The sequence below is a fragment of the Oncorhynchus mykiss genome, chromosome 12 (assembly GCF_057628025.1).
Source record: "Oncorhynchus mykiss isolate SJ-2025 chromosome 12, ASM5762802v1, whole genome shotgun sequence".
Classification (NCBI taxonomy): Eukaryota; Metazoa; Chordata; class Actinopteri; order Salmoniformes; family Salmonidae; genus Oncorhynchus; species Oncorhynchus mykiss.
This window is the reverse complement of record NC_143033.1, coordinates 84,825,274-84,849,412: the sequence shown is the minus strand read 5'-3', so window position 1 is coordinate 84,849,412 and position 24,139 is coordinate 84,825,274. Positions and strand designations below refer to the sequence as shown.

Genomic DNA, 24,139 nt, shown 5'->3' with positions numbered 1-24,139 from the left:
CCTTACGTATAACATAGACCGTGCAGTCTATGTAGGCGGAAGTCTTCTTCTGACGACAATTGTTTTGGAAAAAAGGCTAGTGGAAGAATAATGGAGCCAAAGGCTGAGACTAGTCACAAGGTAAGCGCAATGTATTGAAATTGAAGTTTAGATTTCGTCTTCGTCTGATTGATTCGGTCTGTATTAAAGGGCCGCTAACTAAATAAACTCGGTTATCACCAATTGTAGCTTGAATATCACCTTCACAACAAAGTCGTGTGATATTTGGGGAAGCTGACGTAACTACAGTAACAGTTAGCTAGCTAGCTAACGTTATAACAACAAACAAGCTAGCTTCATAATTATTTCCAGATTAAATTGATATTTGCTGCTGTGAAATATTACTTGTTCAATAAATTAGTCACGAGAAATATCATCATAGCTGTGCTATTTTCCACGGCAGACTTCAATATGTAAAGCAATAAGCACTGCTGGTTCTCTAACAGCTACTAGTAGTAGTTAGACCTGTTTACAGTGAAGTAAGGGTCCCGGGGCCGAGGATCCCATTCCATAAAATTAGCATTGTAAACTTCCCTGTGAATGTGATTACGGTATCTAACTAACGAAACGTTTGAGCAGTTCGTTGGTGGAGGATGGCTTATGTAATATTTCACCTGAATTGATGTCACATCTGGCAAATTATTATTGATTATACATTTAGGGTAATATTCAGGATAGATATGATGGTATATTGTATTTGTATGGAAGCTAGCTAGATGTGTCCAATTGGGTTCAGTCAGTTTAAGTCCAGTAGGGTAATTCGATTCTGAGCTGCAGTAGACACAAATCAAGTGTTATTTGTCACATGCGCCGAATACAATTGGTGTAGACTTTACCGTGAAACGCTTGCTTACTAGCCCTTCCCAACAATGCCGAGTTTAAAAATAAAATGTTAACATAAGAGGAATAAAATGCACAGGAATGGAGCTATAGACAGGGAGTACCAGTACCAGACACTACCTGGGAGAAACCCCTGGCAGGCACACAGGTGGAATCACTGTGTGAGTGACTCATAGTGTTCATGTGACTCTGTTTTGTAGGCTACAGTAAAGTCCGCTAACTCATCCTCTTTGGGATGTCATATGATTGTCATACCCCACCCTATTCCCACTCGATCACACTTTCTGATTCATTGCACTGGAATCCATGACATGACATTTTGCCATTAGTTTTCACAGCAAATTATATTCTATTAATAGCATATGTTGTTTTGTCACACAGCTGGTGTTTGAGAAGGAGGGGGTTTACCTTCACACCAATGCCAAGAGGAGCAACCAGGACACCACAATCCCAGGATTCATCCGTATAGTGGAACGGGTAAGTTAAGCTTCTCCCATAGACACCATATTTACAGTGAGCTCCAAAAGGGGTGGGTATAATTTGTGGAACGTTGCAAAAGGAATCTGTCCAAAAACTAAGTAATTTACAAGGAGGTTGGGACATGTGGAAAAACTTAATAAAATAGCCCACTCCCTACCCGGTATCTTTTTCTGCCACTATACAACTTTGTATGCGTTGTTTGTTGGCAACTTTGTTATTTGCAATGTTTTTGGGACCGATTCCTGGACAGTGACACATTTATTTTGTCTCTGTACTCCAGCTCTTTGGATTTGAAATGATACATTGAATATGAGGTTAAGGTGCAGATTCTGTCAGCTTTAATTTTAGGGTATTTTCACCCGCTTAGGAGTTGCAGCACTTTTTTTAGGGGACCAAAAGTATTGGGACAAATTCACTTATGTGTATTACAGTAGTCAACATTTTAGTATTTGGTCCCATATTCTTAGCATGCAATCATTACATTCATTACAATCATACATACATTAAGCTTGTGAACCTACAAACTTATTGGATGCATTTACTGTTTGTTTTGGTTGTGTTTCAGATTAGATCCAGGTTTTGTGCCCAATAGAAATTAATGGTAAATAATGCATTTTGTCATTTTGGAGTCACTTTTAATTGTAAATAAGAACACCTCACATTATTGTGGATGCTACTATGATCACGGATAATCCTTAATGAGTTGTGAATAATGATGAGTGAGAAAGTTGGAGGCATAAATATCATATCCCCTCAAAAATGCTAACATCTCCTGTTACTTTAATGGTGAGAGGTTAGCATGTCTTGGGGGTATGATAACTTTCTAACTCATCATTGTATAATTTCAAGTCCAAAGTGCTGGAGTAGAAAGCCAAAACAACAACACCATTGTCACTGTCCCAATACTTTTGGAGCTCACTGTATATGAAAATATTGCCCCCCGAGTGGCACAGCGATCTAAGGCACTGCATCGTAGTGCTAGTGGCGTCACTGCAGACCTGGGTTCGATCCCAGGCTGTGTCGCAGCCAGCTGTGACCGTGAGACCCATGAGGCGGCGCACAATTGGCCCAACGTCGTCTGGGTTAGGGGAGGGTTTGGCTGGCTGGGATGTCCTTGTCCTATCGCGCTCTAGCTACTCTTTGTGATGGGCCGGGCACATGCGCGCTGCCATCGGTCGCCAGCTGGATGGTGTTTCCTCCGACACGTTGGTGAGGCTCGCTTCTGGGTTAAGTGAGCAGTGTGTCAAAAAGCAGTGCGGCTTGGCGGGGTTTCGGAGGACGCATGGCTCTCGACCTTCGCCTCTCCCGAGTCCGTACAGGAGTTACAGCGACGGGACAAGACTGTAACTACCACTTTGCACTATCATGCAAAAGAGGTAAAAATAAAAATGCTATTGGTTGATTGATTGAAAACCAATTCTGGTCATATTCAAAGTGTACTTATCCCTGTGGTGGAAGTCTTTGTCATCAGTAACTTTCTTTTGCTTCCTTTAGTCAAACACATAGGCCTATAGATCATATACAGTATGTCCTTTCTTCTTAGTGTTAGGCTATCACACATTATTCTGGACTAGACTAAGGTGTTTGTCTATGTTTACAGGGTGGGGAGCCAGCTTTGGAGTGGAGCGCACTAGAGGACGAGGGCCGCAATGCGGCTGCTGTATTCTACACTAAAAAGGTGAGCGCTTGTTTAATACACTAGTGACACACATCACTCTGTTTTCTTCATGTTCTTTATATACGGCCTGTCTTCCTGTTAGGATGGAGAAGGAGGGGTGGAGGACACCAACTTTGACCCTGGCTACGAGCCAGACTGGGCAGTCATCAGCACAGTGAAGAGAGACCAAGTCAGAGAGCACCCCCCCGTCAAAGAGACAAGTACGTAAACTTTTATAACTTGCCTTCTGCGTTTGTAGTTCTCATACTAGGCTATACTCACAAGTGTGTTTGCAGCAAGTGTATAGTGCTATTCTTGATGTTGATGTCTCCCCCTCTGTTCCCAGGCCAGTGGTCGTTCTCCCTGCCTCTGTCGGAGCTGTACTCTCTGCGACGGTCCCGTTTCTCCCTGGGCCGTAACTTCCTGGTTTTTACCAGCAGGGGTGGCCACCCCCTACCTCCTCTGCACTTCCACAGGGGGGGCACCAGGGAGCTGTTGAGGGCCATGCAGCGTTACATCATCCTGGCCCCGTGAGTAGCAGCAGACAGCCAGCTCTCTCTCTCTCCGATCAATGCCTCAGAGGAATTCAAGGCATTTCACTGGCATTTAACTGGACTCTGAACAGTAGAGTTTAGCAGCTGTTGTACCCAACCCCCTTAGTACATATATTTTGAAGTGTCTTTTTCATACTTTCTCTCTCTCCTTCTTGCTAACATTTTCTTTTATTCTGAGCTTCTATATCTTCTCTGTCGCTGTCTGTGTCTCTTACTATCTGCCTGACTGTGTTTTTCTGTTGTTTTAGATCACCTGTAGATGGTCGTCTCTTCCTAGCGTATCCCCATGACTCTGGGGCTCTCTCTCAGTCCTTTGATGAGCTGCACCTCTTTGACGATGGAAGCTCCGACCTCGTCTCTGTAAGTCTTGTGTTTTGTGTGTGCTATTCTCTGAGAAGGTTTAATGTGTGTGTTTATAATTATATTAATCTCTTTGTTTCCAGAGGTTTATCCAGGACCCTTATGCCACCACCTTTGGGGGATTCTCCAAGGTCACCAATTTCTTCAGAGGGGCTCTACGACCACCAGATTCCCCCTTCCACCCCCGTGGCCCTCAGGACCACCATGGGCCCCCCACAGCTGACGACGAACCAGGCTTTGAGCTCATCACCTGTGTAAGTGGGGGGGATGGGGTTGGAGAATATAAACTCATCACTAGCCCTGACATTTGTGGAGTAGATGGAGAAGAGGACCTCACTTTATAGCATCCAGATGTTGGCTGTAACATACGGATGGCGATATCGTCCAGATGTTGGCTGTAACATACGGATGGCGATATCGTCCAGATGTTGGCTGTAACATACGGATGGCGATATCGTCCAGATGTTGGCGTTAACATACGGATGGCGATATCGTCCAGATGTTGGCGTTAACATACGGATGGCGATATCGTCCAGATGTTGGCGTTAACATACGGATGGCGATATTGTCCAGATGTTGGCTGTAACATACGGATGGCGATATCAGTGGTGAGAGTTTTCTTTTTGGTGGCACCAGGGGGTGGAGCTTGGCCCTAAACCAGACGTAACCAGGGGACAGCCTCTCGACAAATGGGAGGAGTTCCTGGATCCAGAGGGGCGTGTGAAGGACCCACAGCAAATCAAAGAGCTGGTCTTCAGGGGGGTAAGACCTTACAGTATAATTCCTCTCTTGTAAAAAAAACACCGGACACCATCTTCCATCCAAATGGGTTTTGCTGTACATTGTCTACACCATGTCATTCAAACCATCCCTCCTTTCTCTCTCCTAGGGTATCACACCCTCCCTGAGGAAGGATGTGTGGAAGTTTCTGCTGGGTTTCTATCCCTGGAATAGTACTGTGAAAGAGAGGGAGGACATTCTGAGGATGAAAACGTTAGTCTCTTATTATCTTCCTCGCTTGTTATGGCTCTCTTATCACAGACTGGGACTGTTGTCTAAACGGGAGTGAGTAAATTCATCTCCACAACCCCTCTGTGTTTCTCTGTCTTCAGAGATGAGTATTTCAGAATGAAGGTTCAGTGGAAGTCAGTCAGTGAAGAGCAGGAGATGAGGAACTCCCTCCTCAGAGGATACCGCAGCCTGATAGGTTGGTGTTGCTGTTTGTTAAACATGATCTCACGCCTCATTGGTTGACACACATTTTATGATTTGTTACTTATCTGTTCATGTTGTTTTGATTGGACAGAAAGGGACGTGAGTCGGACGGACAGACACAACACCTTCTTCTCTGGCAACGACAACCCAGGCCTGACTCTTCTCAATGACGTGCTGATGACATACTGCATGTTCAACTTTGATCTGGGTAAGCCACTTCCCTTGTCCTTACACTTGAAAGTTCAAAGCCATTGTATCACATTTCAACTGTATTTATTATCAATATCTCACACCTGACTCTCCTCTCTCCTTGTGGTTCCTGTTGTCTCTCTCTTTCTCTCCCTGCAGGCTATGTCCAGGGGATGAGTGACCTCTTGGCTCCTCTCCTTTTTGTCACTCAGAACGAAGTGGAGTCCTTCTGGTGTCTGACAGGTTTTATGGAGATGGTGGTAAGCACCTTACTCTCTTGTTAAATACTCATATACAGTGCCTTGCGAAAGTATTCGGCCCCCTTGAACTTTGCGACCTTTTGCCACATTTCAGGCTTCAAACATAAAGATATAAAACTGTATTTGTTTGTGAAGAATCAACAACAAGTGGGACACAATCATGAAGTGGAACGACATTTATTGGATATTTCAAACTTTTTTAACAAATCAAAAACTGAAAAATTGGGCGTGCAAAATTATTCAGCCCCTTTACTTTCAGTGCAGCAAACACTCTCCAGAAGTTCAGTGAGGATCTCTGAATGATCCAATGTTGACCTAAATGACTAATGATGATAAATACAATCCACCTGTGTGTAATCAAGTCTCCGTATAAATGCACCTGCACTGTGATAGTCTCAGAGGTCCGTTAAAAGCGCAGAGAGCATCATGAAGAACAAGGAACACACCAGGCAGGTCCGAGATACTGTTGTGAAGGAGTTTAAAGCCGGATTTGGATACAAAAAGATTTCCCAAGCTTTAAACATCCCAAGGAGCACTGTGCAAGCGATAATATTGAAATGGAAGGAGTATCAGACCACTGCAAATCTACCAAGACCTGGCCGTCCCTCTAAACTTTCAGCTCATACAAGGAGAAGGCTGATCAGAGATGCAGCCAAGAGGCCCATGATCACTCTGGATGAACTGCAGAGATCTACAGCTGAGGTGGGAGACTCTGTCCATAGGACAACAATCAGTCGTATATTGCACAAATCTGGCCTTTATGGAAGAGTGGCAAGAAGAAAGCCATTTCTTAAAGATATCCATAAAAAGTGTTGTTTAAAGTTTGCCACAAGCCACCTGGGAGACACACCAAACATGTGGAAGATGGTGCTCTGGTCAGATGAAACCAAAATTGAACTTTTTGGCAACAATGCAAAACGTTATGTTTGGCGTAAAAGCAACACAGCTGAACACACCATCCCCACTGTCAAACATGGTGGTGGCAGCATCATGGTTTGGGCCTGCTTTTCTTCAGCAGGGACAGGGAAGATGGTTAAAATTGATGGGAAGATGGATGGAGCCAAATACAGGACCATTCTGGATGGAGTCTGCAAAAGACCTGAGACTGGGACGGAGATTTGTCTTCCAACAAGACAATGATCCAAAACATAAAGCAAAATCTACAATGGAATGGTTCAAAAATAAACATATCCAGGTGTTAGAATGGCCAAGTCAAAGTCCAGACCTGAATCCAATCGAGAATCTGTGGAAAGAACTGAAAACTGCTGTTCACAAATGCTCTCCATCCAACCTCACTGAGCTCGTGCTGTTTTGCAAGGAGGAATGGGAAAAAATGTCAGTCTCTCGATGTGCAAAACTGATAGACATACCCCAAGCGACTTACAGCTGTAATCGCAGCAAAAGGTGGCGCTACAAAGTATTAACTTAAGAGGGCTGAATCATTTTGCACGCCCAATTTTTCAGTTTTTGATTTGTTAAAAAAGTTTGAAATATCCAATAAATGTCGTTTGTGTCCCACTTGTTGTTGATTCTTCACAAAAAAATACAGTTTTATATCTTTATGTTTGAAGCCTGAAATGTGACAAAAGGTCGCAAAGTTCAAGGGGGCCGAATACTTTCGCAAGGCACTGTATTACCACATAAGAGTGTTAAAACATAGCATTATACATTTATACACTATTTTAACGTTCTCTCTCTCTCGGGCCCTCAGCACCAGAACTTTGAGGAGTCTCAGGAGGCCATGAAGCAACAGCTCCTTCAGCTCAGCCTGCTGATGAAGGCTCTGGACCCTGAGCTCCTTGACTACCTGGGTAAACAATGACTATCACTTAGTTACTGTGTTTCTCTTACACTTCACCATAACTCAAACTTGTTATTACTCAGTGAGGTAGACATTCATCAGGCAGTCAATTCTCCAATCAGCCAATTGATTATATTTGACCTTAACTCAAGGTGTGTTATGTAACTACCTGGATGCGTAATCGGTTGACATGGTAAATTCTTCACATTGTTATGTTATTATGTTGTCTCTCTTTCAGACTCCCAGGACAGTGGCTCTCTGTGCTTCTGTTTCCGTTGGTTACTGATCTGGTTTAAGAGAGAGTTCTCCTTCGAGGACATCCTGTCCCTTTGGGAGGTGAGTGGGTGGATACTACTCATTAGAAACACTCGCATGTAGCCACACACTATATGGAAAAAACACCCTTCGTTTTACAATATATGTAAGTAAACACACAGTGAGCGCACTGTTCTGTGCTAGGTTCTTTGGACTCGTCTGCCCTGTGAAAACTTCCATCTGCTGATGGCTGCTTCCATTCTGGAATCACAGAGGGGGGAGTTCATCGGCTCTGACCACGACTTCAACACTATTTTGAAGGTTTGTTGGAAATGTGTTTGAAGTTATTTTTCTTAATGATGTTGTCTTTTTGTTTGTGTGTACAGTACTAAGGACTGTGTTTGTGTCTATGTGCAGCACATCAATGAACTGACCATGAAGCTGGATCTGCAGACAGTCCTACGAGGAGCAGAAGCTAACTACCTACAGCTGGCCTGCTGCAAAGTAGGAAATATCTTAGAGGAGGATACATTCATTTGGACATGATATATTTAACATATTGTGTATTGTCATCTACCCTCCTCTCCTCTCTCCATTCCTTCTATCTCTCAGGAGCTGCCGGTGAAGGTGCAGGAGGTCATTGGTCTGTACGTTCCCCCCAGCCCTGATGACGAGACGAGCCCAGAATCGGAGTCACATGAGACGCAGCAGCTTCTCAGCCAATCACAGGCAGCAGCTACAGAAACGAGCCAGTCAAGTAACAGCACTGCTGCTGCAGCAGCACGCCCTCGCCCTACCTACCCGTAACTCTGAAGGACAGGGTCATTGACATGAGGAGAGAAAGCCATTAACCGATATGAGGTGTTTCATATAGGAAGATATACGCTCAATGGCCAGTTTAGTTATTTTTTTCATTTATTTTTAGGTACACCCATCTAGTAAGGGACACCCTTTTGCCTCCAGAACAGCTTCAATTCATCGGGACATGGACACGTTGCTCAATTGATATCAAGGGACCTAACATGTGCATATTTGCCTGTTAGCTTGCATGATTCTTGCCAATTCTCCTTCGACCTCTCATCAACGAGCTGTTTTCGCCCACAGGACTGCTGCTGACTGGATGTTTTTTGTTTGTCACACCATTCTCGGTAAACCCTAGACACTGTCCTGCACGAAAAGCCCAGGAGGGTGGTCGTTTCTGAGATACTGGAACCGGCGCGCCTGGCACCAACGATCATACTGCACTCAATGACGCTTAGGGCACTTGTTTTGCCCATTCTAACATTCAATGGAACAGTAACTGCATGCCTGTCTGCCTGCTTTATATAGCAGGCCATGACACTCGCTATCTATAGGAGCTAACCATTTTTGTGAATGGGGTGGTGTACCTAATAAACTGGCCATTTATTGTATGTTGGATGATATGGGGCATAGGAGAGAGAGTTTGATAATGTACTGATGAGGGTTGCAGACTGTTACCATTTCTGACAGACGGGGCATTAGAGTGAACGGTGAGAGGTTGTTGTTTTTTTCATGAATGTAACTATCCCAAAATATTGAAATGGTCTATATATGCAGTGCTTTGTCTTTATATAAATACCGCAATACATTTTTTTGTTTCCCATTTTGTGTGAATCCAAGTTATGTCCAGTCATTTATATTTATGTACCGGTCTTGTGAGAATTTCTTTTTTTCATTTTTTTCTTCCAAATTCTTCTTTGTGTGAAATGCTTCCATTTTAAAATAGTCTGTTAAATTGTTTTATCCCTTTCTTTATCTCAGCCCATTTGTCCCTTTTTAATGGTGTATCATTGTGGTCTGCATTAGTTCCACCCTGTTGTTCCTTCTATCCATGCTCTCCTCTCTATTGCTGTCCTTCTCACTCTAAGTAATACTAAATATAATATGAAGAATAATCTTACTGACAGAGCATTACAAGTACTATAAAATGCCTGCCTTGTAGAGTGTTATACATGCAGTACTATAATGTTTAAGGTTTTTAACTACTGGTATTATGTCATAACAATATTTTCATTTACCTGAAATTGCTGAATCTTACCAAATAAAGGGTACAAAAACAATCAATTACTGGTGAAATTGACTCTTTTTTTCTGATGTTGTTTACAAGTCATATGTTCCCACCAGACAGTGTGAACCCCCCCCAATTCTGTTAACCCTCCACTACCCTCCCAAACTATTCATCCTAACACTCCCATGAATTTTAATATGTGACTGGTCCATGCCCTCTCCCTCATCTCAGTTCCATATGAAGTTTTAGACATGGTAATGCTAGTACGTGTAAGAGAGAGATCGACATGCAAACAATGAAAGATTTACCGGAAACCTAAAATACAAGTATGTATTTGAAGTGGGGAAACTGTTGGGGTAACTGTTTGATTGTATTACTATTTATTGATTGCATTTTGTATTTTAATAATGGTATTTTATGTGTTCTGCAGCGCTCATTTGGAAAAGAGACCTGGATCTTAATGACTTCCTGTTGAAATAAAGGTTCATTCAAATATTGTCTTGTCAGATGGTCTGTGAGTTTTGATACTCTTGTTGTTTACACTGTAGTTATTGTTGTAAACTAATAAAATGAAGTGTAAAACACAGCTCATTTGCCAGAAATGTGTCAAAAGCACTTAGTTGGTTGACTTAGTTCTGAGTGATAAAGTGTTTATCAGTTCTGTAGGATGGTTTATGCAGTGTGTTAACTGAGTGAGCAGACCCCCTTCCCCTCCCCGTCAGCAGGTGTCTGTGAGGTGAAAAGGGATCTCTGTCCTCCACTGTCCCGGGCAATGAGGTGGAAAATGAGGGGCGGAGAAACACACCCCCCTCTCAAGACCGACTGGGTCGTTCATGTCTCTCCGTCCCCCTCTCTCCCTCCTTCCCTCTCTGTCTCAGTTTGAATACAGCTGCAATGTATGAATTTAGCAGGGTACTTAAACAGGCGGGCGATCTGTCACTCTGTTTCTCTTCCCCACGCCCCTCTCTGCCCTCTCTCTCTTCTGACCTGACCTCTTCTGACTCCCACAGCCAAACTCACTCTGGCTCTCATTCAAACTCAATCTGTTTTCAGTGCTAATCCAATCCCTGTTTATGGATGTCTCTCTCAACAGCCATCATCCCCTCTAATTCTACAATGGTCCCAGTGTGTTGGGGTGATAATCTCTCTTGTTGTGATTGTGTTACCGCTTGGAGGGGTTTTTGTCTGGAGTGTTTGAGACCTCAGAGGAGATAAAGTCTGTGGTTTAAATCTCAAGTCCCAGATAAGTGTGCTCTTACTAAAGAAGAATGCCTTTTGCATTCTTCTTGGGGTTTTCCAGTAAATGTGCAGCCACACACACACAGATGACTAATGATTAAGGGTGATGGATGAATATTTCAGCAATGAAATATCTTGACTTCGAAGAGATTCAACAAAAGGACTCAGAAATGATGCTATGACTTTCCACACTAAATGTTAGTAAGAAACACAAAATACATTCCAGCTAAACATTTGCATAAAACATATACTATTTTAAAAGAAAACAACTGTATTACAACATATCTATTTGAAGGTCTGATTATCGTGATTGATTTAAAGCGGCAATCAGCAGTTGAAACAATAAGTGACTCCCGCCCCTGTTTTGGTAAAAAGCTAAGGGATGGGGCTGTAGAAATGTAACAACTGTCAAATTCAAAGAAAGAGCTATGGATGCAAGGACTGACCATCCATGATATCAATATGATAGTTTTAACCATGTTTGTTTGCATTTACTTTGTTTACAACCATTGGGATAAAACAAGCTAATATTTTGGGTTCTGATGTGCAGATTTCCCCTTTAATCAAGTAAAAATACATAACCTTAATGTATGCTTTTGTCTTATGATATTTTAAGGCTGATTCAAGAGGTGTGTAATTGTTTCATTTTCAGTGCTTCCCAAATGTCTTTGTGAAACATAAGCCCTCGTGTGTCCCTTAAACCACCTGTAGTGACTCACTGTGTCAAATAGAATCTGAATTCACTACTTGTAAGTGTGACCCCATTGTGACCGTCAGGGGAGTCCCTGAGGAGCATGCGAGAGTGTGTCTGCTGTCCAGTGAATGTGTGAAGGGTGTGTGTGTGTGTCAGAGAGAGAGAGGACCCAGCAGAAGGCCAGGGGCTGGTGTCTGACACTGATTTGTAAAGGAGACAATACGGCTCATTGACCTGCCTGCTCTACTGTCTGTTGCTCATACCTCACCCTGTCCTCCCTAGTGGATTCACCCTTCTTTAAACAGGGGTACCAGATTGCCACAGGCCGGGGGGTGGGGGGGTGGGGGGGGGGGGGGGGGGGGGGGGTGGGGGGGGGGGGGGGGGTAATGGGGAGTAGAGAGTAGAGTGACGGGACACAGGTTGCTTTGACAATGAGATTCCTCAGAGAGTTCTGGGCACTAGAGAGAGAGTTTCATGCCAAAAGTTAGACATTTAGAGGCCGGAAATCTTTATACATAGATATTAGTTCGTAGCACAATAAATTCTGTGTAGCTACAAACAGGACAGGGCAAAAAGGTTTCTAAAATGATTTTGTAAAAATGCAACCATTCAACACAGCATAAACCCTCATGTTGCTTTTCCAATTAACTGCAATTATAATCTCTAATTTCTCTATACAGTTTATTTTATTTAATGGGAAAGAATTTGGAATTTTCAGTTTGAGAAGATATATTTCCATCTTTTCTCTTTCCCCTTTAATATTGTCAACAAACAACCTACTCCTCATGTTATCCATTCCCATTGTCAGAGTTTGGAGATGACCTTTTCTCTCCTCCCTTCTCTCCCTTTCTCCCCTTCTCTTTTTCACTTTTGGGGGCAAGCTGTTGCCCTGTCCCTGCGGGCCCCTCCCTCTCTTGTCTGCACCCTCTCTCCTCCCCTCCCTCTCTCTCCTTCTCTATTTTCTCACTCTCTCCACCTGTTGATGCCATTGTTGTACAGACAGCATTGTTGTATTTTTATTATTTTATGTCAGTCACTATGTTACCACCCTCTTTCTCTTTCATTCCCTCTTCACCACACCCTCTCTGTCACCCTCTTTCTCTGAGGGGTATAAAACCCAGCCAGAGGAGGTTCGGGCTAAGATTCACACCAGCGCCACACAGGAACACACACATACAGAGGGGCGAGGAAATAAAAGGACATCCAACATAGCAGTGACAAGAAGAGGGTTCAATTGAGTTGGATTAGTTGCAGATTTTCAGCACACACATTGGTCCTACATTCTCTCTCCTTACACTGACAGAGTAACATTGACTTGTTGTATCCCACTTTCTGGACCGAGAGGAACACAAACCCACCTAGGTAGTTGTGTGTGGGCTGAGCTGAGGGATGTCTGTGTCTGTGTCTCTGTGGTGTGAGGAGGAAGTCCGAGGCCAGCAAGACCAGGGAGCCCAACAGGGCCAGGCCAGGGGCCATTCACAGCTCCGGGCCCCCTGGGACCCCAGTGTGTCTGGGCAGCGGATCATCCAGAGGCTGCTACAGGTGGAGGAGAGATATCTGCCCTCCGCCCTCTACGTCGCTCTCATCCAGAGAGAGCCGGAGCGCAGAGAGGAGCTCGCCAAGTGGGCTATGGAAGTATGAACTTTCATTCTCTGGATTCCATTTTCATCTCTTTTTTCCCCACATGAATGTCTTTGGTGTACTGTGATGAGGCACTAATTGATTCTCTCCTGTTGGTCTCTCTACTAGGTATGCTGTGAGCGTGGCTGTGACGAAACAGTGTTTCCCCTGTCTGTCTCTATGTTGGACCGCTTCCTGTCTGCCTCCCTGTCTCTCCCTGTCTCACCCTACTGCCTGGCTGCAGCCTGCATCCTCATCGCCTCCAAACTAACAGAGTGTGACACAATCTCTGCTGACTCTCTTTGTGCTGCAGCTGAGTACAGCTTCCTGCCCTCCAACATACGGGTAGGTCACCATTTTGATATTGAGGAGAGACACTTTCAAAACTCTGTATGTGACAATATGGGGGATTTGTGAATGCAAACCATCTCTGTATTATTATATGCATTGTATTCAGTGGGCTATATATACACTAAATGAAAATGTTTTTACACAGAAACACATGTATATTGATGTTCTTGCCCTTTCATCATAAGGAGATGGAACGTGTCATCCTTGCGACTCTTCGATGGGACGTTGCTGCGGTAACGGCTCAGGACTTCATTCCACATTTCCTTCCCCCTGTAGGAGAGAGGAAGGATGGAAAGACAGACACAGAGGAGTTATTCTCCACACTGCGTCGGCATAGTGACACCCTGGTTGCCATGTGTGTCTGCGATTACCGTTTCCTGGGAGCCCCTCCATCCCTGGTTGCTGCGGCAGCGCTGAACTCTGCGCTTCGGGGTTTGGGCAACAAGGGTCCAGGTCATCTGGGTCATATGAGTGCTACACTGGCAGAACTGTGTCAGACTGACCTGGTGAGTGCCTTGCAGTATCTCTAATATCTCTACATAAAATATCTCAACATATTGGTTGTATTACAGCCAGGAGCTGCAGTTCAACTCTATTCAATAGCAATGCTGAATGAAAGACTGATTTAGAGGTGAAAATGGGACTGGAAAGAAAGGACCACAGAACTAAGTGTTTGAGTTACAGATTGGTTGTGATATGGTTAGTGTGACTGGAAGGGTACTGGTTTTAATCCTAATCTGTGTTTATCTTTCTTCTTTGATGACAGATGGTGTTGCAGTGTTACAGTGAATTGATAGAAGCTGCCCTCAAACAACGGCTCAGAGGTGGACTCCAAGACAGTGCCATGGAGAAGGATGGAGAAATAGAGGATGAAAGAGCAGGCACTCCTACTGATATGAGAGAGATTGATTTCTAAACACTAAATTGTGTAAGGCAAAGTGCGAATCAATCAAAGTCCTGCATGTAGCTCATCAGTGAAACTGATATAAACTCTTTATGACCTCAAATGCTCTACAATTTATTATATTTTGAAATTACTTTAATTTAATATTGTTTATTTATTCATTGTGTTTCTTGTGCCATATTTATTATTTATTTCATGACTGTGAATGACTTGAATGACTGTCATGACTTTGTCATTATGTTGTTGATAGTATGTCCTTAGTCTATTATTTATCAATTTATTTATTATGTGCAGTTACATAATATTAATTTATTTCAATTCACCATTGTTTGTGTTTGTGACAAGGTAATTGATGAAATAATATACATAGCTATCTATTTTAATGAAATAAATACATACCTTTTACCTGTTAGAATTTGATATTTTATTTATTTTCTCTTTATATGTGATGTGTGTGATGGACAAACACCCTTCTGGAAATAAGACACCCTTACAATGTAAATTAAATACAATTTCACTTATTTATGTATTACCTTATTTAACTTCAAAACAATAACTGTACTTCGCATATGTGGGTGGTTTTCATAAGATAAGGAAGACGTAAAGGAAATGTACGTTTTTCTGTATTGGAACGAGACCAAAGATGATCTATTATATTGACACGACTGACCATTTTCACAACGGAAACATATGTCATCAATGATGGAAGGCAGGAGAAATCAGGTGAGACCATTTTAGCCAATGAGAGGGTAGATAAGCGTATGACCAACAGGCACAAGTTGTTTTTCTCTAAGTTGCCGGAATGCCACGTGAATCCACTTATATAAGTACATTTGTAACCGCCTAAACATTACAAAACTTATATTCGATTTCGACACCCTCCATGCAAAAAAGGGCTTATCTCACGCGGACATATTTTGGGCGCAGTAAATCCTCTCGCTTCGCCTCTTCCCCAATGACGAGACCACTGAACTACAGTTTATTAAGAACGGACGGGATGGAGACGCTGAGGTATAATAATGCCGCGTTCATGTGAAAGTCGGAACTAGGAAACTCGAAACTAGCAAACTCGGAAATGTACTAATTTCCTAGTTCCGAATAGTAGATGAACGCGTTATAAGAACGGACGGGACCCATACACAGTCGCTTCTTTTTGACGTAATTTTCAGCTGCGACGCAAAAATCTTTCTTTTTTTTTCATTTCGGAAAGATTTTGGTGAAGGAAGTAACGTTATCTGGCTAATACAACGGGCAAGAATTTGCCACCGATTAACAAGTAACGGTAAGCGAGAATCAATGTCACAACGAGTGTATATAATACTACATTTGGCCTGTTGGCGTTGCCATATGTTTTCTAGAGGGTTTCGCACATTTAATATGAATGGGGGATGCAAGATGGGTGGAAGCCTCTCTCTCTCGTCCGTAGCTAGCTAGCTTGCTGTTGTTCAGAGGGCGGTAGTGTCTTTGTTGCGTGTTGTTGCGCTTTCTACTGAAAAGCTGTATATTGTCACGCGAAATCAGAGCGTAGACCTTTCATTCAGCGAGGTTTCGCGTTAGCCCACAGTGCGTCACTAGCCCACAGTATCTGATGGTCAGTCTGCCAGTTCCCATATAATGTCCATGCAACAGGATACGCCTCCTGTGATGTGCCTCTGTCTGTCAGATGTCAGCCGTCAAACATCATTCAGTTGGTGTTCAGTACCAAATGACAGATAGCTGAATAATGTCTGAATATATAATTGACATAGACAGATCATATATGTTCATACTTGCAGGAGGATGAACCTGGATCCTGGCTGGCTGCTGCTCCTATCCATGTTTCTGGAGGTTTGGTCAGTGCCCCTCGACCGCAATGCAACCCCCCAGGAAGCACAGCCTCCTCAGGAGGACAAACAGGAGGATAATGTGGTACGCCTTTGTTGTCTGTCTGTGTGTGTGTTGTCTGTGTGTGTATCCATGTGTGATGTGTGTGTGGTTGCCTGTCCGTTGCAGGACACAGGCCTATACTATGACCGATATCTGAGAGAGGTGATTGAGGTGCCGGAGACAGATCCCCACTTCAGAGAGAAACTCCAGACTGCCAACACAGAGGACATCAAGGTCTGTCTCTCGCTCTCTCTCTTTCTCTCTCTTGTCTTATATTTTCTGACCTTAGTAGTTTTTCGAAGTATTAACTCACTATTAGTATTAACCCCTCACCTCCTTGTGTAGTAACCTATGATGTTGCACAAGTAATCTATATTAGGGCTTGGCACGGGTTATTTGAATATCTGAATGGACGTTAGTATTCGATGACTTAATGGTCTATTTTAACAATGAAAATGCTTGGTCTAAAATGTCATAAAAGTATCTATGTGACATTGCTACATAGCCTACAAGGATAGACCATTACATTAAACATTTTAATAACACAACAGTTTTATGACAGTTTTTATGAGTGCGGCCCATAAAAAAAGATGCCCCGGTAGCCTTCACACGTGTAGCTTGTTGTTATTGTTGGTCAATCAAAGTGGTGTTACAGTCGGAGGCTCAATGTGTAGCAAAGGAAGTGGGAGATTTCTAATCGATGCAAAATATAATAAAAATTAGGGAATTAAGTTGGCTAAATGAGAAGGAGTAGGCTACAGTGATCAACCAACCGGTAGGCTGTTGTTTCATATGAATGGAGTTGTTGTGGACAATTACGAGGTGTGCCTCAATTAGCCTTTCTACTTTAGCTAGCTAGCTGACTAACTTACCTAGCTACTGTAGCCAGCTAGCTTCTTTACAATGATTTGGTTCAGTCAAGACCGGTACTACCAGATGGTATGATAGATAACTTGTTGCTGCCATAGGTTTTCTAACTAGCACGAGTCGGTTTGTCTACTTTTTCTCTCTCCCTCTGTGCCACACACACTGGCCCCTGCTCCTCTCTCACACCTCACTTACCCTTCTGCTGAAACGCGTAGGGTACCGTTTTCTTTAAAAAATGTATTTCTACAATCCAGATATCTGAAAAAATATCATATTTGTATAGTGAAATAATTTCAAATGCCCATCCCTAATCTATAGTGTATATACTGTATGTCGAGTATGTGTAAATTCTTTGTCTATACATTCTGTCTGTATTCTGTCTATGTTCTGTTTATTGTGGCAGCATCAAGTCACTGGGTCAAGTTCCTGGTACATGTACAGTAAATGTCCTGGCGAATAAAGGTGAATCTATGTGTCTGACTGACTGTCCATCTTCTTCAGAATGGTCGTCTCAGTAAGGAGCTGGACCTTGTGGGGCACCATGTTAGAACTCGTCTGGATGAGCTGAAGAGACAGGAGGTGTCTCGCCTCAGGATGCTGCTCAAAGCCAAACTGGACAGCACCAACACACAGAGTGAGGGTTTCTAAAGGCCTGGAAGACCAAGATTATATATGTTTTCTCAGTCACTTGTTAAAACCCCTCTGTTTATCCCCAAGGTTTACAGATGGACCATGCCTCTCTGTTGAAGCAGTTTGAACACCTGGATCCACACAATCAGAACACCTTTGAGGCCAAAGACCTTGAGCTGCTCATCTCAACGGTAATGCAGTGAGCATAGAGTCCAGGGCCTGTATGTGTATTCATAGAACATCTAAGAGTAGGTGCAGATCTAGGATCAGTTTAGCCTTTTCAAATCAAATTTTATTGGTACAAATACACATATTTATTGTGTACACACACACATGTTTATCAGATGTTATTGCGGGTATAGCGAAATGCTTGTGTTTCTAGCTCCAACAGTGCAATAGTATCTAACAACACACAACAATACACACAAATCTAAAAGTAAAAGAAGGGAATGAAGAAATATATAAATATTAGGACGAGCAATGTCGGAGTGGCATTGACTAAAATACCATAGAATAGAATACAGTATATACATATGAGATGAGTAAAGCAGTATGTAAACATTATTAAAGTGACCAGTGTTCCATTATTAGAGTGGCCAGTGATTCCATGTCTATGTATATAGGGCAGCAGCCTCTGAGGTGCAGGGTTGAATAACCGGGTGGTAGCTGGCTAGTGATGGCTATTTAACAGTCTGATAGCCTTGAGATAGAAGTCTCTCAGTCCCAGCTTTGATGTACCTGTACTGACCCCGCCTTCTGGATGATAGCAGGGTTTTCTCTTTGCTCAAATGCATTAAGAAAGAAAGAAATTCCACAAATTAACTTTTAAGAAGGCACACCAGTTAATTTAAATGCATTCCAGGTGACTACCTCATGAAGCTGGTTGAGAGAATGCCAAGAGTGTGCAAAGCTGTCATCAAGGCAAAGGGTGGCTACTTTGAAAAATCTCATACATTTTTATTTGTTTAACACTTTTTTGGTTACTACATGATTCCATATGTGTTATTTCATAGTTTGTCTTCACTATTATTGTACATTGTAGAAATAAATTAAGGAGTAGGTGTATCCAAAATTTTGATTGGTACTGTACATCAGTATCTCCCTCATCCTTGTCCTCTTGTCTCCCTGCTAGGCCACCAAAGACCTAGAGAACTACGATGCAGAGAGACATGATGAGTTCAAACGCTATGAGATGCTGAAGGAGCACGAGAGACGGGAGTACCTCAAGGGTCTGGACCAGGAGAAGCGAGAGAAGGAGGAGAAGAGGATGGAGGAGCTGAAGGATAAACACCGCAAGCACCCCAAGGTCAACGCTCCGGTGAGAGAGAAAGACGGAGAGAGCGAGTAAGATGGAGGGAATGCTTTTTGTATGCGAGACCAGTAGAATGGAATCTCTCTCTTTTCTCTCTCCCTCTCTTTTCTATCTCTCCATCAGGGCAGTGTAGCTCAACTGCGTGAGGTATGGGAGGAGACTGATGGACTGGACCCAACAGAGTTTAACCCAAAGACCTTCTTCAAACTGCATGGTCAGTTAAGCTGCACTCTACTATTACATGATGATGATGTTTGTATGTGTTCAAATAATGTTCATTTTCCTCCCGGTAGATGCGAATGGAGATGGTGTTTTAGATGAGCAGGAACTAGAGGCCCTCTTTGCCAAAGAGGTAACGCACATTCCCCTCACGTGTGTGTGTGTGTCCGTCCATCCGTCCGTGTGGTATAGTAACAGCTCTCTCCTGCCCTCTACCACCAGCTGGAGAAGGTCTACGACCCAAAGAATGAGGAGGATGATATGATGGAGATGGAGGAAGAGAGGCTAAGGATGAGGGAGCATGTCATGAAGAACGTTAGTATTGTTTGGATTTCTGTCCTCTGTTTTAACCCTCCATTCCTGTTTTTCCTTGTTTCTGTGTCTTTGTCCCTCTCTCCTCTCTCTCTCTGTTCACCTCTCGTCCTTTCACTGTCTGTCTGTTCACCTCTAATCCGTTCACTGTCTGTCTGTTCACCTCTCATCCGTTCACCTCTCTTCCTTTCACTGTCTGTCTGTTCACCTCTCGTCCTTTCACTGTCTGTCTGTTCACCTCTAATCCGTTCACTGTCTGTCTGTTCACCTCTCATCCGTTCACCTCTCATCCGTTCACTGTCTGTCTGTTCACCTCTCATCCGTTCACCTCATCCGTTCACCTCTCATCCGTTCACTGTCTGTCTGTTCACCTCTAATCCGTTCACTGTCTGTCTGTTCACCTCTAATCCGTTCACTGTCTGTCTGTTCACCTCTCATCCGTTCACCTCTCATCCGTTCACTCTGTCTGTTCACCTCTCATCCGTTCACTGTCTGTCTGTTCACCTCTAATCCGTTCACTCTCGGTGTTGTTATTTATTACTTTTTTCTGTTTTGACAGGTGGACATCAATCAAGATCGACTCGTCAGCCTGGAAGAGTTCCTTAAATCAACAGACAAGAAAGAGTTCAATAACCCTAAAGAATGGGATGTAAGTGAGTGAGGGACGTTGGGTCGTTTTATAGTTTGTGTTTTGAGTCATGTCAGACTCGTCTTCCCCATCCCTCCAGACTTTAGATGACACCAAGCCGGTGTTTACAGAGGCTGAGCTCCAGCGGTTTGAGGCAGAGCTGCAGACCAAGGAGGAGGAGCTCGGTAAGAGGGCGGAGTCTCTTCGTCAGGAGCAGGATCTGCTGAAGGAGAGGGGCAAGGCCCTGGAGGCCCAGAGACGAGAGTACCAACAGGTAGACAACCACCACTTACTCTGCACAGTGGTATGGAGGATAGCCATACTATGAACAGCCAAATACTGCAGAATAAGCCATACTGTCACTATAGCGATTATATCTTCAATGAAATATAAAACTATGAGTAGCCATATGATGAAATGTTTGTCTGATTCTGTCAGGCAGTACTAGAGATGTCTCAGAGGAAGGAGAAACAGGCAGTGGAGGGGCAGCCTCCTACGGGTCCTAACGGAGAACTACAGTTCCACCAAGAGATGCAGAAACTGGAAGATCAAGGTAAACGGGATAGACAAGATAAAAAGGGCGGGGATGGAGTGAGTTGGGGACATTTTTGCTTTTGTCTCCTCTGAGGGGTTCTTTCAGTAATGGAATGTTCTCTCTGGCGCTCTCATTCAGGTGCTAAAGCTCCTGTTGAACAAGAAGTCCAAGAGGCCCAGAATAACCTGCCTGCAGAACCACCACAGAACCTGCCCATACACACCTAATGCAGCACCCTGATACATATAGGGTTGCAATGGGAGGGTATATTACTGGAAACTTTCTAAGTTTACCAGTAAACTACCAGAATTTTTGTAACTTTCAAGGAATATATGGAATTTTATCAGATGACATCTAGTGTCTTTTTTTGGTACTTCAGATTATCACAGGTGTTTGTGAGCATGGTTACATGCGCACCATAATTTGATTTTGTTTAAAACATTTACATGCTTTGCAAGAAGAACGATTTCCCTAATAATCCTGTTTACGTCTGAAATCAGGCTACTGATGGGACTTCAGATAAATTCCAAAAATCAGCCATCTAAAAAAATGTTCGACCACATTGGCCAAACTTTTTTGCAAAACCTTTTTGATTCTGAGTTGGGACATATAAAGTTTGTATGTGAAAACAATTTCTAATATGCATACTTTTGTTTTTCCAAATTCACGCATAAGAGGGAGTCTTGCGCTACTGGTGCTGGGCGCAAATCAAATACACAGCTCGAATGCAGTAATTTGAAAGATTGCCTAGAAAACCAGGTGTTTTAATCGGTGGATGCTTACTTAGATTTTGACCGTACGCCGATTCAAGATAAGCAGAGTAAGGTGTTCACATGACTATTTCCATACCTGGCCTACTGCCATAATCAGTTTAATATCAAATTATTAGTGTGCATGTAAACATACTCATGAATTATCTCTGGCCCTCTGTGTGGCCTTATCAGATATAAAATCTATACAATAATTCAATGAGATGACAAAGCTGTAAAAGATCCTAAATATAAACCATCAACGTAGTGAATGTCATTGATGTTTAATATGAGAGTTTCAGAATAAAATACCCTTTGTTTATTTTACACACTTTTTTTATTTTACTATGTCAATATGTCTTTGTTGTAAATATTTGGGGGTCAAACTGGTGGCAGTTGTGAAAAAATACAATAGTTTGTGGAGTGAATTGAAAACAATGCAATTGTTGATTAGATGCTTTTCCAAAATTATTTAGGTTATTTTTCTCTTGAACCATATAGTCTATCCACTAGAAACTCATGGACATTATGGTCACAGATGTAAAAAATGTTTATACTATATATGAATAACATTTTTTTAGTTCAAGTATAAATCATCAAAGTTACCATAGATTACCTGTTATTTACCAAAATTACAGAGGATTCCAGTAACTTTGGTAAAATAGTGGTAGCTGTGCAACCCTAAATACACACACACTCTCGCAGGAACACATCTCTTTCACTGACACACATATCCAGATGGGTACAGCAGATGACATCATACAGCACAAGCGCACAACCCCAGTCAGTCAAGCACATCGTACCCTGGCACAGTCCCGGTGTTCACCTATCTCTGTGGTTTACATTTGATCTCAATAAATTATTCAACTCACTGGACCTAGCCTTCTTCATTTTTAAATTCTCTGTCTATAGATATTCTGCCCTTATGTTGTCTGTGTGTTGTATACCTAGCTTACTATTTCCACTGTTTTCCCCCAAATGTCAAATTTCTGATTTGTGACCGCTAACCCTTTCCCAGATGAGGTACATTGTTTGAATATTTAATTCCCAATCCCTTCTGCCTTCACACTCCTCTAGTTGACCTTTGACCTCTCCTGCCAATAACTAATTTGTCTATTGGTCACTGGGATCTTGCATGCTTCTGTACATTGTTGTTATTCCAGCCTTGTCCCTTCTGTCATCACCCTTCTTATTTTAAATGTATTTTAAACATTGTTGTAGTAATGAATCCCTTCAGTGTCTCTCTACTGTGCTCTCTCTTTTCCTCTGCTGTTGTCCAGTGGTATGGTTCCCTGGGGAGTATGTGCTGATCGTTGTTCTCTCCCATGGAATGGGTCCCCTGGCACACAGTGCATTCCTACCCTGCATTCCACTCACCCCCTGACCCCCGGTGACCTCAATGATGACCTCACTGCCCCTTCTTTCTGGGTGGCGATGCAGCTGTTAGCTGTCAATCACTCCGCTGCTGGTGATGTCACTGCTCAGGGAAGGACATATCTGTGTGTTTAGCAACATCTGCACTCATTTTTCTTCAAAATGTTTAATTTTTTATTCTCAGTCTGGTAGTAGGTGAGACAAGTATGTGACAAAATGAAGGAGAGACAGCTGGATGTAATCTCAAGTTATGAGCAACATAAGTTCTATATGTGACCATTTTGAACATCTTTATGGTTGGAAAACATGCAGTACCTTAGCTTTCTTGGGAACAGGAACAATGGTGGCCCTCTTGAATCATGTGGGAACAGCAGACTGGTATAGGGATTGATTGAATATGTCCGTAAACACACCGGCCAGCTGGTCTGCGCATGCTCTGAGGGCGCGGCTGGGGATGCCGTCTGGGCCTGCAGCCTTGCGAGATCTTCAAAAGGTTTTACAGCTACACCATCGAGAGCATCCTGACGGGTTGCATCACTGCCTGGTATGGCAACTGCTCGGCCTCCGACCGCAAGGCACTACTGAGGGTAGTGCGTACAGACCAGTACATCACCGAAGCCAAGCTTCTTGCCATCCAGGACCTCTATACCAAGTGATGTCAGGAAGACCCTAAAAATTGTCAAAGACTCCAGCCACCCTAGTCATAGACTGTTCTCTCTGCTACCGCACGACAAGTGGTACCAGGGCACCGGTACTAGGTTCAAGAGGCTTCTAATCAGCTTCTACCTCCAAGCCATAAGACTCCTGAACATCTAATCAAATGGCTACCCAGACTATTTGCACCCCCCCCTCTTATACGCTGCTGCTACTCTCTGTTATTATTTATGCATAGTCACTTTAATAACTCTACCTAAATGTACATATTACCTCAATTACCTCGACACCGGTGCCCCTGCACATTGACTCTGTACCGGTACCCCCTATATATAGCCCTGCTATTGTTATTTACTGCTGCTCTTTAATCATTTGTTATTCTTATCGTTTTCTTTTTTTTTAGGTATTTTCTTAAAACTGCATTGTTGGTTAAGGGCTTGTAAGTAAGCATTTCACTGTAAAGTCTACACCTGTTGTATTTGGTGCATGTTTTTTTATTTTATTTT

The 24,139-nt window shown here is 43.0% G+C and overlaps 3 protein-coding genes across 4 annotated transcripts; all 3 read left to right on the top strand.

Moving 5' to 3' along the window:
- Positions 1 to 24: 24 nt before the first annotated feature.
- On the top strand, positions 25 to 9,735 carry LOC110538606 (TBC1 domain family member 17). Its single transcript, XM_021625522.3, has 17 exons — positions 25 to 120; positions 1,261 to 1,356; positions 2,960 to 3,037; positions 3,120 to 3,237; positions 3,363 to 3,546; positions 3,819 to 3,930; positions 4,014 to 4,184; positions 4,567 to 4,692; positions 4,820 to 4,923; positions 5,043 to 5,137; positions 5,237 to 5,353; positions 5,494 to 5,594; positions 7,306 to 7,405; positions 7,634 to 7,731; positions 7,855 to 7,971; positions 8,068 to 8,154; positions 8,263 to 9,735. The coding sequence occupies exons 1-17, from the start codon at positions 91 to 93 to the stop codon at positions 8,455 to 8,457; spliced, it is 1,929 nt and encodes a 642-aa protein (XP_021481197.3). The 5' UTR covers positions 25 to 90; the 3' UTR covers positions 8,458 to 9,735.
- A 3,115-nt stretch (positions 9,736 to 12,850) lies between these two features.
- On the top strand, positions 12,851 to 14,739 carry LOC110538993 (G1/S-specific cyclin-D2). The gene is made up of 4 exons (XM_021625952.3): positions 12,851 to 13,247; positions 13,362 to 13,577; positions 13,769 to 14,089; positions 14,350 to 14,739. Exons 1-4 carry the CDS (start codon positions 13,002 to 13,004, stop codon positions 14,497 to 14,499), a joined length of 933 nt encoding a protein of 310 aa, XP_021481627.2. The 5' UTR covers positions 12,851 to 13,001; the 3' UTR covers positions 14,500 to 14,739.
- A 135-nt stretch (positions 14,740 to 14,874) lies between these two features.
- On the top strand, positions 14,875 to 22,476 carry nucb1 (nucleobindin 1). 2 transcript variants are annotated; one of them, XM_090191506.1, is made up of 13 exons: positions 14,875 to 15,498; positions 16,263 to 16,395; positions 16,480 to 16,587; positions 17,722 to 17,854; positions 17,938 to 18,041; positions 18,983 to 19,168; positions 19,286 to 19,376; positions 19,456 to 19,514; positions 19,604 to 19,696; positions 20,253 to 20,342; positions 20,422 to 20,595; positions 20,760 to 20,874; positions 20,995 to 22,476. In XM_090191506.1, exons 1-13 carry the CDS (start codon positions 15,371 to 15,373, stop codon positions 21,081 to 21,083), a joined length of 1,503 nt encoding a protein of 500 aa, XP_090047632.1. In that variant the 5' UTR covers positions 14,875 to 15,370; the 3' UTR covers positions 21,084 to 22,476. The 2 variants fall into 2 exon arrangements, with proteins under 2 accessions (XP_090047632.1, XP_090047633.1); XM_090191507.1 differs by having other exon boundaries at positions 15,189 to 15,769.
- The last annotated feature ends 1,663 nt before the right edge of the window (positions 22,477 to 24,139 follow it).